This window comes from Lynx rufus, unplaced genomic scaffold (genome assembly GCF_022079265.1).
Source record: "Lynx rufus isolate CCGP_SWC_20201006 ecotype Redwood Valley unplaced genomic scaffold, mLynRuf1.p SCAF_6, whole genome shotgun sequence".
In the NCBI taxonomy this organism is placed as follows: Eukaryota; Metazoa; Chordata; class Mammalia; order Carnivora; family Felidae; genus Lynx; species Lynx rufus.
The window spans coordinates 114,068,450-114,082,316 of record NW_025814878.1 but is presented as its reverse complement, the minus strand read 5'-3'; the positions used below and the strand labels follow the sequence as shown (position 1 = coordinate 114,082,316).

General features: G+C 42.6%; 1 protein-coding gene across 1 annotated transcript; it reads right to left on the bottom strand.

The window, feature by feature from the left end:
• Window positions 1–524: 524 nt before the first annotated feature.
• On the bottom strand, window positions 525–767 carry SMIM40 (small integral membrane protein 40). The gene has a single exon (XM_047102251.1). It carries the CDS (start codon window positions 765–767, stop codon window positions 525–527), a length of 243 nt encoding a protein of 80 aa, XP_046958207.1.
• Window positions 768–13,867: the final 13,100 nt, after the last annotated feature.

Below are 13,867 nucleotides of genomic sequence, written 5' to 3'. Positions count from 1 at the left end.
ATGGGCCTCGAACTCACCAACCATGAGATCATGACCTGAGCCAAAGTGTGACAACTGAGCCACCCAGACGCCCCTATTTTCCTTTTTTTTTTTTTTAAATGTTTATTTTGAAAGAGAGCACATGCATGAATGGGAGAGGGGCAGAGAGAGAAGAGGACAGAGGATCCACGCTGACAGCAGAGCCTGCCTTGGGGCTCGAACCCAAGAACCGGAGATCACGACCGGAGCTGAAGTCGGGCGCGTCACCGACTGAGCCACCCAGGTTCCCCAAGATGTGAATATCTGCAATCGGCCAGAAATTCCATCCTTGAAACAATTTTCATTTACGATGAAAAACTGTAGATGATTACTTAAGCATATGTGAGAAGTACAAACCTTTCCAAAAAATTTTCCCAGAGTATAGGTGCAAAAATTTTAAGACAGCTGTGCAAGTGTCCCCTCCACAGCCCCCTACATTCTATTTCCCTCTTGTCCCCACCTCTCACCTCTGTCGCAGGGGAAGACAATGTTTATAGGAAAGGTGGTCACAATTCCAGCTCCTCCTCCTTCTGAGGTGTTCTCAGGAGCCAGTCCCCAAACTTTGCCCACGGTAGCAGCCACAGCAGCTTATAAACAGCCTCCAGGGTCAGTAGCATCAGGAAGAGGACCAGGAAGATAAAGAAGGCCTTGTCCAAGGCCCGACGCAGGGGACCTCTGGGAGGACAAGGACGCCTGGCAAACGCCAGGAACACATCCTCCTCAGCCACATCGCCTTCCTCCTCCGCCATACTAACTCACAGCTGACAGCTGACTGGATCAGCGGGGCTGGGATGGGAGCCCTTGCTCAGCAACGCCGGGATTAAGGGGCATGGCAGCAGCAAGCCCGAACCTGCTTGGGTTGACCCTAATTCCCCCATCAAAGACAGAAAGGAGGCAATCGTATAATCATCCCGTGCAATGTGAATGGTCTGGACTAAGTGATTCCTAAAGTCTGTCCGCCTTTACTGCAACTGTGTCTTCGCAACACGGAGACAGGCGAGCTGGAACGACTGCTGGAGTCATTCTGGGTCTCCAGGTTCAAGGCCCCACGTCTTTCGCCCCTACAGACAGAGGCTGAGCAATTGTAGCTGATGTGCCACCGTGAGCCGCTGTCAGCCCATTCCAGCTTTACCTTGGGTGGTGGGAGGAGGCCTGGGGGAAGGGCTCTCGGGGTCTATAGAAAGAGAAAGATCGTGATTGGTCAGCGGAGCCAGAGTGTGTAGTTGGGACTTAAGTGTTGGCGCGATAATATGGGAGAGGGGTGGTGATTAAAGAGTTGTTGGCTGGGAGTGTCGTCCAGGAGGCTGTCGTTCAGGCAAGGGTTGAAGGCCACTTCTTGGCCCTGTTCCCTAGGCACTGGCCCCAAGGCCCATGTGGAGACCTGAGGACCCCCTGGGATAAGTGGGGCAGTACGGGGGTAGGGTAGCCAGTGGAGGGAGCAATGTATGGTTGTGGACCTCATGCATAGAGCCTTTAGGATCTCTTACCTAAACTTCATTTTGACCTAATAGGAAGACCTTGCTCACCCCCAAAAAGGTACAAATGATGCCACGATTTTGTTTAGAGCCAACTTCTGTTATTGTTTGCTGTCGCCACAAGAGGGTTGCTCTAAGAGTCAAAAAACCTAGATGGAGTCAAACTAATCACTTAGGACTTGTGTTAATTCAACAAGGCGGCCATTAGGCTGCATTAGCAAACCCATATCTAAGCCTGTAAATTCCCCAAGGTTTGGAAATCAAAATGCTGAAGACAATCACCGTCAACGAGGCTTTAAGCTATAGCCAGACAAATAATTGCTTTTCTTTGCTTCTGGACTTTATCTGTATAAGTCTTTCCCCTGGCTCCTGTCTGCAGAATGTGCCTAAGCGCTTTTGGTTTGGTGCTACCCCATTCAAATTCATTCATTCATTCATTCATTCATTCATTCATTCATTCAGAGAGAAGGAGAGAGAGAGAGTGTGCATACAAGTTGGGGAGGGGCAGAGAGAAGGAAACAGAGGATCTGAAGCAGGCTCTGTGCTAACAGCAGAGAGCTGATTCGAGACTTGAACTCACAAACCATGAGATCATGACCTGAACTGAAGTCGGTCGCTCAACTGACTGAGCCACCCAGGCTCCCCTCAAATCCATTTTTACTCAAATAAACGCTTTGAATTTTTAATATGCCTCAGTTTATCTATTACCTGTTTGTGAGTGTCATCTTGAGGAAGTCACTGAACTTTTTTTATAAAACTGAGAAATCTCTTGCTTCAGAAAATTGGTATAGGGGCGCCTGGGTGGCGCAGTCGGTTAGGCGTCCGACTTCAGCCAGGTCACTATCTCGCGGTCCGTGAGTTCGAGCCCCGCGTCAGGCTCTGGGCTGATGGCTCGGAGCCTGGAGCCTGTTTCCGATTCTGTGTCTCCCTCTCTCTCTGCCCCTCCCCCGTTCATGCTCTGTCTCTCTCTGTCCCAAAAATAAATAAAAAGCGTTGAAAAAAAAAATTAAAAAAAAAAAAGAAAATTGGTATAAGGGACAAATAAAATAAGGGGTTTGTTTTGTTTTTGTTTGTAAATTGTGAAGTGCTATATTAATATAACATATTAATTTCTGATACCCTCACTTATGTCTCAGACAAGTTTACAATAAGGCTACACAAACACCTTTTCTTTTTCAAATTTTAATTTAAATTCTAGTTAGTTAATATTATAGCACAATATTGGACTCAGAAGTAGAATTCAGTAATTCATCACTTACATACAACACCCAGTGCTCATCATAACAAGGGCCCTCCTTAATACCCATCACCCATTTAGCCCATCAACCTCCCTCCATCAACCCTCAGTTTGTTCTCTATTGTTAAGAGTCGCTTGGGGCACATGGGTGGCTCAATTGTTTGAGCATCCAACCCTTGCTTTTGGCTCAGGTCATGATCCCAGAGTCGTGGGGTCCAGCTCCACATCAGGCTCCACACCTGTGGAGCCTATTTGGAATTCTCCCTCTCTCTCCCTCTCTCTCTCTGTCTCTCTCTCTCTCCCCCCTCTGCCCCTCTCCCCCACTCTCTCTCTAAAATAAAAAATTAAAACAAATATTCTCTCTATCCCTCTGCCCCTCTCCCTCACTCACAGCCTCTCTGTCTCACACTAAAAAACAAAACAAAACAAAACAAAACAAAACAAAAAAACAATCTCTTATGGTTTGCTTCCTCTCTCTTTTTCCCCGTTCCCTATGTTCATCTGTTTTGTTTCTTAAATTCCACATATGAGTAGAATCATATGGTATTTGTCCTTCTCTGACTTATTTTGCTTAGCATAATACACTCTAGCTCCATCCATGTCATTGCAAATGGCAAGAGTTCATTCTTTTTGATGACTGAGTAATATTCCATCATATATATACCACATCTTCTTTATCCATTCATCAGTTGATGGACATTTGGGCTGTTTCCATAGTTTGTCTATTGTTGGGGGGCCTGGGTGGTTCAGTCAGTTAAGTGTCTTGATTTCAACTCAGGTCATGATCTCACATTCATGAGATCGACCTGGAGTTGGGCTCTGTGTTAACAGCTCAGAGCCTGCTTGGGATTCTCTTTCTCCCTCTCTCTCTCTGTCCCTCCCCCTCATGCTCATGCACTCTCTCTCACTCTCTCAAAATAAAGAAGAAAGATAAAAACTGAGAACAAACTGAGGGTTGATGGGGGGTGGGAGGGAGGGGCGGGTGGGTGATGGGTATTGAGGAGGGCACCTTTTGGGATGAGCACTGGGTGTTGTATGGAAACCAATTTGTCAATAAACTTCATATAAAAAAAATAAAGAAGAAAGAAACATTAAAAAAAACATTGTACACAGTTTTGCTATTGTTGATAATGGTGCTATAAACATCAGGGTACATGTACTGCTTCAAATTTGTATTTTTGTATCATAGGGTAGTTCTATTTTTAACATTTTGAGGAATGAACCTCCATACTGTTTTCTGGAGTGGCTGCACCAGTTTGCATTCCCACCAACAGTGTAAGAGGGTTACCCTTTCTCCACATCTGCACCAACATCTGTTGTTTCCTGTGTTGTTAATTTTAGCCATCGTGATGGGTGTGAGGTGGTATCTCACCATGGTTTTGATTTGTATTTCCCTGATGATGAGGCTATACAAACACCTTTATCTTTCCTTCTCCATGAAAGGTTTAGCACCAAGGTCTTGTGTAATATATAAACCCAGCACCTCAATGGATTTTTTTTAATTTTGAAATAATTTCAAATTTACAGAAAACATTTAAGAATGGTATCAAGAAGGGGCACCTGGGTGGCTCAGTTGGTTAAACATCTGACTCTTAATCTCAGCTCAGGTCTTAATCTCAGATTATGAGTTCTAGCCCCACTTTGGGCTCTGTGCTGGGCATGAAGCCTACTTAAAAAAAAAAAAAAGAATGGTATCAAAAACTCTGGTATCTTTTTCACCCTAATTCCCCCATTCTACATGTGGATATATGTGCTCATTTCTCTCAACCCCAATATAACTATCTGTTAGGGGTTGCATTTTGACACATAAAATTCATATATTGAAGTCCTAATCCTCAGTGTCTTAAGAATGTGACCTGGGGCGCCTGGGTGGCGCAGTCGGTTGAGCGTCCGACTTCAGCCAGGTCACGATCTCGCGGTCCGGGAGTTCGAGCCCCGCGTCAGGCTCTGGGCTGATGGCTCGGAGCCTGGAGCCTATTTCCGATTCTGTGTCTCCCTCTCTCTCTGCCCCTCCCCCGTTCATGCTCTGTCTCTCTCTGTCCCAAAAATAAATAAAAACGTTGAAAAAAATTAAAAAAAAAAAAAAGAATGTGACCTTATTGGGCAAAAGACGTGACTAGACACTTCTCCAAAGAAGACATCCAGATGGCCAGCCGACACATGAAAAAATGCTCAACAACACTCATCGTCAGGGAAATACAAATCAAAACCACAATGAGATACCACCTCACACCTGTCAGAATGGCAAACATTAGCAACTCAGGCAACAACAGCTGTTGGCGAGGATGTGGAAAGAGAGGATCTCTTTTGCATTGTTGGTGGGAATGCAAGCTGGTGCAGCCACTCTGGAAAACAGTACAGAGGTTCCTCAAAAAATTAAAAATAGAACTACCCTACAACCCAGCAATTGCACTACTAGGCATTTATCCAAGGGATACAGATATGCTGTTTCAAAGGGGCATATGCACCCCAATGTTTATAGCAGCACTGTCAACAATAGCCAAAGTATGGAAAGAGCCCAAATGTCCATCGATGGATGAATGGATAAAGAAGATGTGGTGTATATATACAATGGAGTATTACTCGGCAAACAAAAAGAATGAAATCTTGCCATTTGCAACTATGTGGATGGAACTGGAGGGTATTATGCTAAGTGGAATCAGTCAGTCAGAGAAATACAAAAATCATATGATTTCACTCATATGAGGACTTTAAGACACAGAACAGATGAACACAAGGGAAGGGAAGCAAAAATAATATCAGAACAGGGAGGGGGATAAAACATAAGAGACTCTTAAATATGGAGAACAAACAGAGGTTTACTGGAGGGGTTGTGGGAGGGGGGATGGGCTAAATGGGTAAGGGACATTAAGGAATCTACTCCTGAAATCATTGTTGCACTAGATGCTAACTAGCTTGCATGTAAATTTAAAAATTTTAATTTAATAAAAAAAAGAATGCGACCTTATTTGGCAATGAGGTCATTGCAGATGTAATTGGATTAATTAAGATGAGGTTATATTGCAGTAAAGTGTACTCCTAATCCAATATGACTAATGTCATTACAAAAAGGGGAAATTTGGACCCAGATCTGCGTACAATGAGAATACCATGTGTACATGGAGGCAGAGATACGGTTGATGTGTCTACAAGCCAAGGAATGCCAAAGATTGCCAGCAAACCACCAGAATCTAGGGGAGAGGCATGGAATAGACTTTTCTCTCATATCATCATTCAGAAAGAACCAAGCCTGCCAACACTATGGCTTTGGACTTCTGCCTTCAGAACTGTGAGACAATAAATTTCTATTGTTTAAGCCACCCAGTCTGTTACAACAGTCCTAGCAAACTAATACACTATTCTAAACAGCAAATCGACACCACTATTCAAATCACAGATACCTTTCCAATTTCACCAATAATATATCTGCCCTTTTTGATCCAGGATTACATATTGCATTTGGTTGTCACATATCTACAGTCTCCTTTAATCTGGGTAGTTCCTTTGTCTTGCCCTGGCTTTCAGGAATCAGTTTTAAAGAGCACAAGCTTTTTACTTTCTGCAAGATGTCCTTCAACCTAAGTGCACGTAAAGGCAAAAGGAAAATGATGTTGTGTCCTTTCAAGCACATGACATTAGGAAGTGCAGGAGGTGAACCCATATACAGTTCGGCAGGTTTCTCCTCCATAAAGTCAGCACTTGTCCCTTTGTAATTCTTAAGTCTCTGCTACGTCATCAAATCTCCATCTATTTGCCTTAGCATCGATTGATAACCTCCCTTGGAATAACCACCATGATAATGTTTATTAAATATTGATTTTTAATTCCACCATTCCTTCTTCAGCTTTTAGTCAACAATCTACTATAAGAGAGAGCATTACCTTCTCCCTCATTTATTCATTTATTTATATCCTATGGACTCATGGATTTCTTTTACTCAATGAACTGTAACGCATTACTATCATATTTATTGTCTGGACTTGTGGGTTTCTATTTTACTTAATGAATTATAATCAGTTACTATAATTATTATTTTGATGCACAAAGGATCCCAAATTTGGTAAGTGAAATATCCTTTCAAGCTGGATCCTGTGTCCTTTTGAGATGTTCTCAACATTATTTGAGCACTTCCTTCCTTTCTTTTTTTGCTTTTTAAACAATTTTTTAATGTTTATTTTTGAGAGAGAGAGAGAGAGAGACAGAGCATGAGTGGGGGAGGAGCAGAGAGAGAGGGAGAGAGAGAGGGAGAATCCGAAGCAGGCTCCAGGCTCCAAGCTGTCAGCACAAATCCTAATGTGGGGCTCAAACCCACAAACCATGAGATCATGACCTGAGCCCAAGTCCGACACTTAACCAAATGAGACACCCAGGCACCCTGAGCACTTCCTTACTTTCTGGTACAAGAGGTGATCCAGGCTGAATTTGTACTTTTCCTGCCTCCGCCCAGGAATCAACTGTTTCTTCTGGCTTCTTCTAACAGGATGGTATTTGGAAACCAAGATCTGGGTACTAGATATACTCATTACTACAGGGATGCCATTGTTTCTAGCCCCTGACAGCAAACCAAGCTAGGAAATATATGAACATACACACACACACACACACACACACACACACACACTGTTCCAGTTACTGTTGCTGCCTAACATAACTAAAACTTAGTGGTGTAAAACAACCATTTTATTATGCTTATGGAATGATGTCAATAATTCAGGAAGGACACAGTAAAGACAGCTTGTCTTTGCTCAACAATGTCTGGATCCTCAGTTGGGAAGATTTGAAGGCTGGAGATGACTTAACTGCTAAGGTGGAATCATCTGGAGGCATCTTCTGGCAGTTGATGTTAGCTGTCAGCTAGATCTGTGGAGCCGGTGGCCAGAGCACCTACACATGTCCTCTCCATGTAGCCTGGGCTGCTTCACGGCGTGGTAACCTCTGGGTAGTTAAAATTCTTACGTGGTGTTCATGGCTCAAAGGCAAACGTTGCAGTGAAAAGGGCAGAAGGTACATCACCTTTCAGATCTAACCTCAGAAATCATGCAGCACGACTTCATTGCTTTTTATTGGCTACAAGAGAGCCACAAGCCTGTTCAGATTTATAAGGAAGAGATATGGACCTCATAAATCCACCTCTTGATGGAAGAAATGGAGAGAATTCAAGAGAGTGTGGTAGGTGAATAAGAGGAGAGCAAGAACACAGCCAGCCCTTTCCAAGAATGTTGCCCTGAGAGGAAAGAGAAAGATGCAGCATAATGTAGAAGGAAACATGGGATCAAAAGGAAGGATTTTTTTAAAGATTTTATTTTTTAGGTAAACTCTACACCCAACAAGCTCAAACTCATGACCCCAAGATCAAGAGTTGCATGCTCCTCTGACTTAGCCAGCCTGGCACCCTAAGAGGAAGAATATTTTTAACAGTATATTCTGATATTTTGATATGCTTATAGGAATGACTAAGTAGGGAGAGAGGAGACTAGGGAGCAAAGTGGCAACTGTAGGAATGGTATCCTTGAGTGAGTGGGTCTGGGATTCAATGGCCACAAGTAAAAGAGGTGGCCTTAGATAGACTATTACATTTATGGTGTCTGGAGGGAAGACAAAGTCTAAGGGCAAAAGTGTAGATAGGTGGGGACGTGTAATGGGAGGTGGAGAAAGTTCTCCACCTTTCAGTGAACTAGGAAGTAACATAATCAGAAGGGCACCAGGAGGTTAATTTGAGGAGAGAAAGGTGTAGACATTTGCAGGATCCCAGTGCAAGAGTAAAAATGGATGCTTACATATCATAGGTCTAATTTTTTTGAAGTCACTAACCAAGCTAATGAACTGTTAAGTATGTTCTTTATTCATACCTTGAGAAATCTACCTTCATAACAAAATAAAAAAATACGTGCAAAGCAACACAACTGGAAGAACATCAAAATGACTATATTTAATCATTTAATCATTATCACATGTATCTAAGTATTCTATTGGTGGATAACATATGGTTGGATGAGTAATAAATATATGCATTATTTAAAAATTAATAAAATATTAATTTTATAAATGAATTTTATTTATCTTTATTTTAGCAAAGTCGCTATGTTGTTATAATAAAGATTTTCAAATAATCTGTGTTCTATTGATGGTAATGGGCTAAAGAATTTAAAAGTTAACGCAACTCAGGGCACCTGGGTGGCTCAGTTGGTTAAGCGTCTAACTTCGGCTTAGGTCATGATCTCACAGTTCGTGGGTTTGAGCCCTGCATCAGGCTCTGCGCTGACAGTGCAGAAGCTGTTTGGGATTCTCTCTCTCTCTCTCTCTCTCTCTCATTTCCCCTACCCGACTTGTTTTCTCTCTCTCTCTCTCTCTGTCTCCCCCTCAAAAATACACAAATAAACTTTAAAAAAAAGTCAAATGCAACTGTATTCAAACTTCACATAATTTGAATATATTTGTATACAGTATTTGCATACAGATGTAAAATGAAGTTAACCTAAAATTAAAATTATACTCATGCTTTCAAATATTATTTGTCTAAGTTTAAATCATCTATTAAAACTAAAGTTTAAAAAAAAATAAAAAAATAAAACTAAAGTTTAAAATGCAAGTTATACTAAATATTTTGTTTTATTATTTTTTTAATGTTTATTTTTCAGAGAGAGACTGAGCATGAGCAGGGGAGGGGCAGAAAGAGAGAGGGAGACACAGAATCCAAAGCAGGCTCCAGGCTCTGAGCTGTCAGCATAGAGCCCAATGTGGTGCTCCAACCCACCAACCTCGAGATCATGACCTGAGCCAAAGTCAGATGCTTAACCAACTGAGCCAACCAGGCACCCCAGAAAGATGGTATTTTAAATTTTAACTTTTTGAGATTATAGGTAAACCTTCTTAAATATTTTTATAAAAATAAAGCTATATGTAATTCAGGTGTTGGCTATTGATGTAGTTGCCAGTATAATTTCATATGTCATGCTTGTTATACATAAATATATTCACAAGTCTAAGAGTAATATAAATTGTTTAGGACAGGAAAATGTTCCTCAGCCACCATGATACAACTGTGGCCCTACCTACCGGGAAATGAGACATCATTATGTAAGAAAGCATTGCTTTCATAACTGACTGGGAGAGAATATTTGACAAATTGATTAATTTGTCTTTTCTATTACCTAATCACTATCACTGCTAAATTGTCCCTGCATTCTAAACAAGGGTCCATCTCTAGAGTCGGCAACGGCACAGCCCATAAATCTTCACAGCATTTGGTTACCATCACCTTTTGTTTCAATGATAGAAGATAAGAGGTATGGAAACGCATTTCCTTGGGACCTGATTGGTGTTTGGTTTTGGTTTTGTTTTTTTGGAGAGAGAGAGAGCACGAGCAGGGTAGAGGGGCAGAGGGAGAGAGAGAGTGACAGAGAGAGAGAGAGAGAGAGAGAGAGAGAGAGAGAGAATCTCAACCAGGCTCCACACTCTGCACAAAGCCCCACATACAGCTCAATCCCATGACCCTGGAATCAAGATCTGAGCTGAGGGGCACCTGGGTGACTCAATCAGTTAAGCATCAGACTTCAGCTCAGGTCATGATCTCACAGTTTGTGAGTTCGAGCCCCACGTCAGGCTCAGTGCTGACAGCTCGGAACCTGGAGCCTGCTCTGGATTCTGTGTCTCCCTCTCTGCCCCTCCGCAGCTCGCTGTCTGTCTCTCTCTCAGTCTCTCAAAAATAAAAAAAACATTGAAAAAATTTTCTTAAAGATGTGAGCTGAAATCAAGAGCCAGGACTGCTCAACCGACTGAGCCATCCAAGTGCCCCAGGACCTGAATAGTGTAAATTTTAAAGGAAGATGTTTAGACTTCTGGTCACGCTGTGTATAGTAGGCAGCCTTCTACAACGGCTCCAGGTGATCTCCACCTCCTGATATTCATGCCTTTGTGCAATCTCCTCCCCTTGAGTGTGGACTACATCTAATGACTTGCTTGTAAGGGGTTGAATATGGCAAAAGTGATGGGATGTTACTTCCTTTTCTTCTTCTTCTTTTTCTTCTTCTTCTTCTTCTTTTTACAATGAACTATGGCCACTTTTATTAATGGTAAATTACTACATATGCCCTTTCCCACCTCCCACCTTCACCCTGCCCAACCCTCCCAAATTAACAAGAAAAAGAGCAAATATTCAGTAGTGTACCGACAGCAGCAGTATGTCTCTTTTCGAAGAGATCATGTGCCAATAGTTTCAAAGGGCCACAATATACTCCAGATTTTGTTGACAAGTATTTCTGGATTGCATGATAAGCCTTTCCACCATTTGTGGGGCCTGAATGGAATATTATCTTCCACCATATGGCTCTGGCTTCTTAGGATCATGTGGATTCTGAAGTCACCGATCTTACCTAGATCACCCCAGGATCCAACACAGGAAATATCTGCTTCTCACATCTCAAGAAAAATGGAAATAAATCACCCACATGAGCTGCACTGAAGCAAATATCTTTCAACATAATCTGAATGGCCACATCCAGGGAATGAGACTGCATGATCAAATTTATTTTTTTTATTTTAAATTTATTTATTTATTTTAATTCAAATTAGTTAACACACAGTATAGTATTGGTTTCAGGAGTAGAACCCAGTGATTCATCCCCTGTATATAACACCCAGTGCTCATCCCAACAAGTGTCTTCCTTAATGCCCATCACCCATTTAGCCCGTCCTCCCACCCAACACCCCTCCAGCAACCTTCAGTTTGCTCTCTGTACTTAAGAGTCTCTCATGGTTTGCCATGGTTTATAATTTCTAAAACTTAGGAAAGCTTGGTGGAAGAGATGAGCATCAAGTCCATAATCAGCACCCGGTTTCTGAATTTCTTCCCTCTTGTAAAACTTGTATAAGACTTTCTTTATATCATTCTTGTCCAAAGGGGGGTTTAGCTCAGCCCAACATCACCATCAGTGCCATCTGCGCGCTGGGACCCTCAGGTTTCACGCTGACTGCCACCAACAAGGATGTGGTCTGAGCCGTGGAGCCTCCTGAGGCAGGGAAGGAGGCCCAGACAACAGCAGATAGGTGCCCCAGAGCCCCAGGAAGGGGTTCAATGCGGGCATGAAGGGCAGAGCAGTCCGCTGCCCAGTGGCCAGACAGGAGCCTCGCTGGGAGTAGATCCCATAAGGGGCACACGTGGGGAAGGACATCCAGGCCGCAGGCCTTAAAGGAGGCTGGCTGAAGCAGCCGGGGGCTGGGCCTGAGGTGTCACTTCTAAGATTAATTTATTTAAAAAAACCATGACTTTCATCTTGCTGACACTCTCCCTGTTGCTGGCTTTGATGAAGCAAGCTGCCATGTTGGGGGGGCTCACATGGCAAGAAACTGCCCTCCTCTGGACAACAGCCAACAAGAAACTGATATCTCAAGTCCAATAACCTTTAAGGAACTAAATCCTGCCAACAACTGTCGGGGTGAGCTTAGAAAGAGATCCTTCCCTAGATGAACCTTTAGACGAGATCATTGGCAACACCTTGACTGCAGCTTTGTGAGAGACCCTGAAACAGAGCTGAAGCTAAGATTCTCCCAGATTTCTGACCCCCAGAAGCCATGAGTAAATATGTGTGCTGTTTTGGGTCACTAGGTTTTGGGGTAATTTCTTTTTTAAGTTTATTTACTTATTTTGAGAGAGAAAGAGCAGGGTAGGGGGTAGAGAGACAGAGAGAGAGAGAGAATCCCAAGTAGGCTCGGCACTGTCAGTGTAGAGCCTGATGCAGGGCTCGATCCTGCAACAGTGAGATCATGACTTGAGCCGATATCAAGAGTCCTGTGCTTAACCGACTGAGCCACCCAGGTGTCCTGGGGTAATTTCTCATACAGTAATAGATAACTAATATGCTGTGCCAGAACTAAGTGTCAGATCCTTAATAACAGAGAAACCCATATATTTTTTCCAAACTTACTCCTTTTGTGTTATGACTCGTGGGGCCCTCTTGAATGTGGATCTCAAGCCAGAGTCCCTTCTTGCATGGGTAAAAAACAGTAGTAGGATTAGTCTATCAGTCTTCAAATTTTTTTGCTTGCCTGTTTCCTAAAAACATTTTGGAAAACTATGTAACCTCTTCCATATTTTTTACCTTATATCTAATTGTTTTCCCTGTGAATTTATTAAAAAAATTTTTTTAATGTTTATTTATATTTGAGAGAGAGAGACAGAGCACGAGCAGGAAAGGGCAGAGACAGAAGGAGACACAGAATCTGAAGCAGGCTCCAGGCTCTGAGCTGTCAGCACAGAGCCCGATGCAGGGCTTGAACTCACAAGCCGTGAGATCATGACCTGAGCCAAAGTTGAATGCTTAACTGAATGAGCCACCCAAGCGCCCTTCCCTGTGAATTTAAATAACTACAAAGAGTATAAAAATTCTGATGTCTTATAAATGTTGACATTGTAAAACAAAGCTGTTTATATTACTCTTTTAAATGTATAATAGAATTTAAATGCCATCATTATTTGATTTCAACGTCAGCCTTTTAGAAAAAGTACAAATAGGGGGGCACCTGGTTGGCTCAGGCGGTTAAGGGTCACACTCTTTTTTTTTTTTTTTTTTGATGTTTATTCATTCCTGAGAGGGAGAGACAGAGCACAAGCAGGGAAAGGGCGGAGAGAAAGGGAGACACAGAACCTGAAGCAGATTCCAGGCTCTGAGCTGTCAGCACAGAGCCCAACGCAGAGGTTGAACTCAGGGACTGTGAGATCATGACCTGAGCCAAAGTCGGATGCTTAACTGACTGAGCCACCCAGGCACCCCATTAAGCATCCCACTCTTGATTTGGGCCATGATCTCAGCTCAGGTCATGATCTCACTAATGTGAGATGAGCCCCATGTCAGGCTCCCTGCTGGGTGTGGAGCCTACTTGGGATTCTCTCTCTTTCTCTCTCTCTTTCTGTCTCCCTCCCTAACCCTCCCCCCATTTCAAAAAAATTAAAATTAAATTAAATTTAAAAAAGATATGAATGGAACACCTGGCTGGTTTAGCAGGTAGAGATGTGGCTCTTGATCTTGGGGTCATGAGTGCAAGCCCCATGTTGGGTATGGAACCTATTTTTATTTTTTATTTAAAAAATTTTTTAAGTTTATTTATTTATTTTGAGAGAGAGCACGTGAGAGCATGAGCA

Bases quoted from the DNA above. Each gene is read 5' to 3' on its own strand.
- SMIM40 (XM_047102251.1), bottom strand. From the start codon at position 767: ATGGCGGAGGAGGAAGGCGATGTGGCTGAGGAGGATGTGTTCCTGGCG.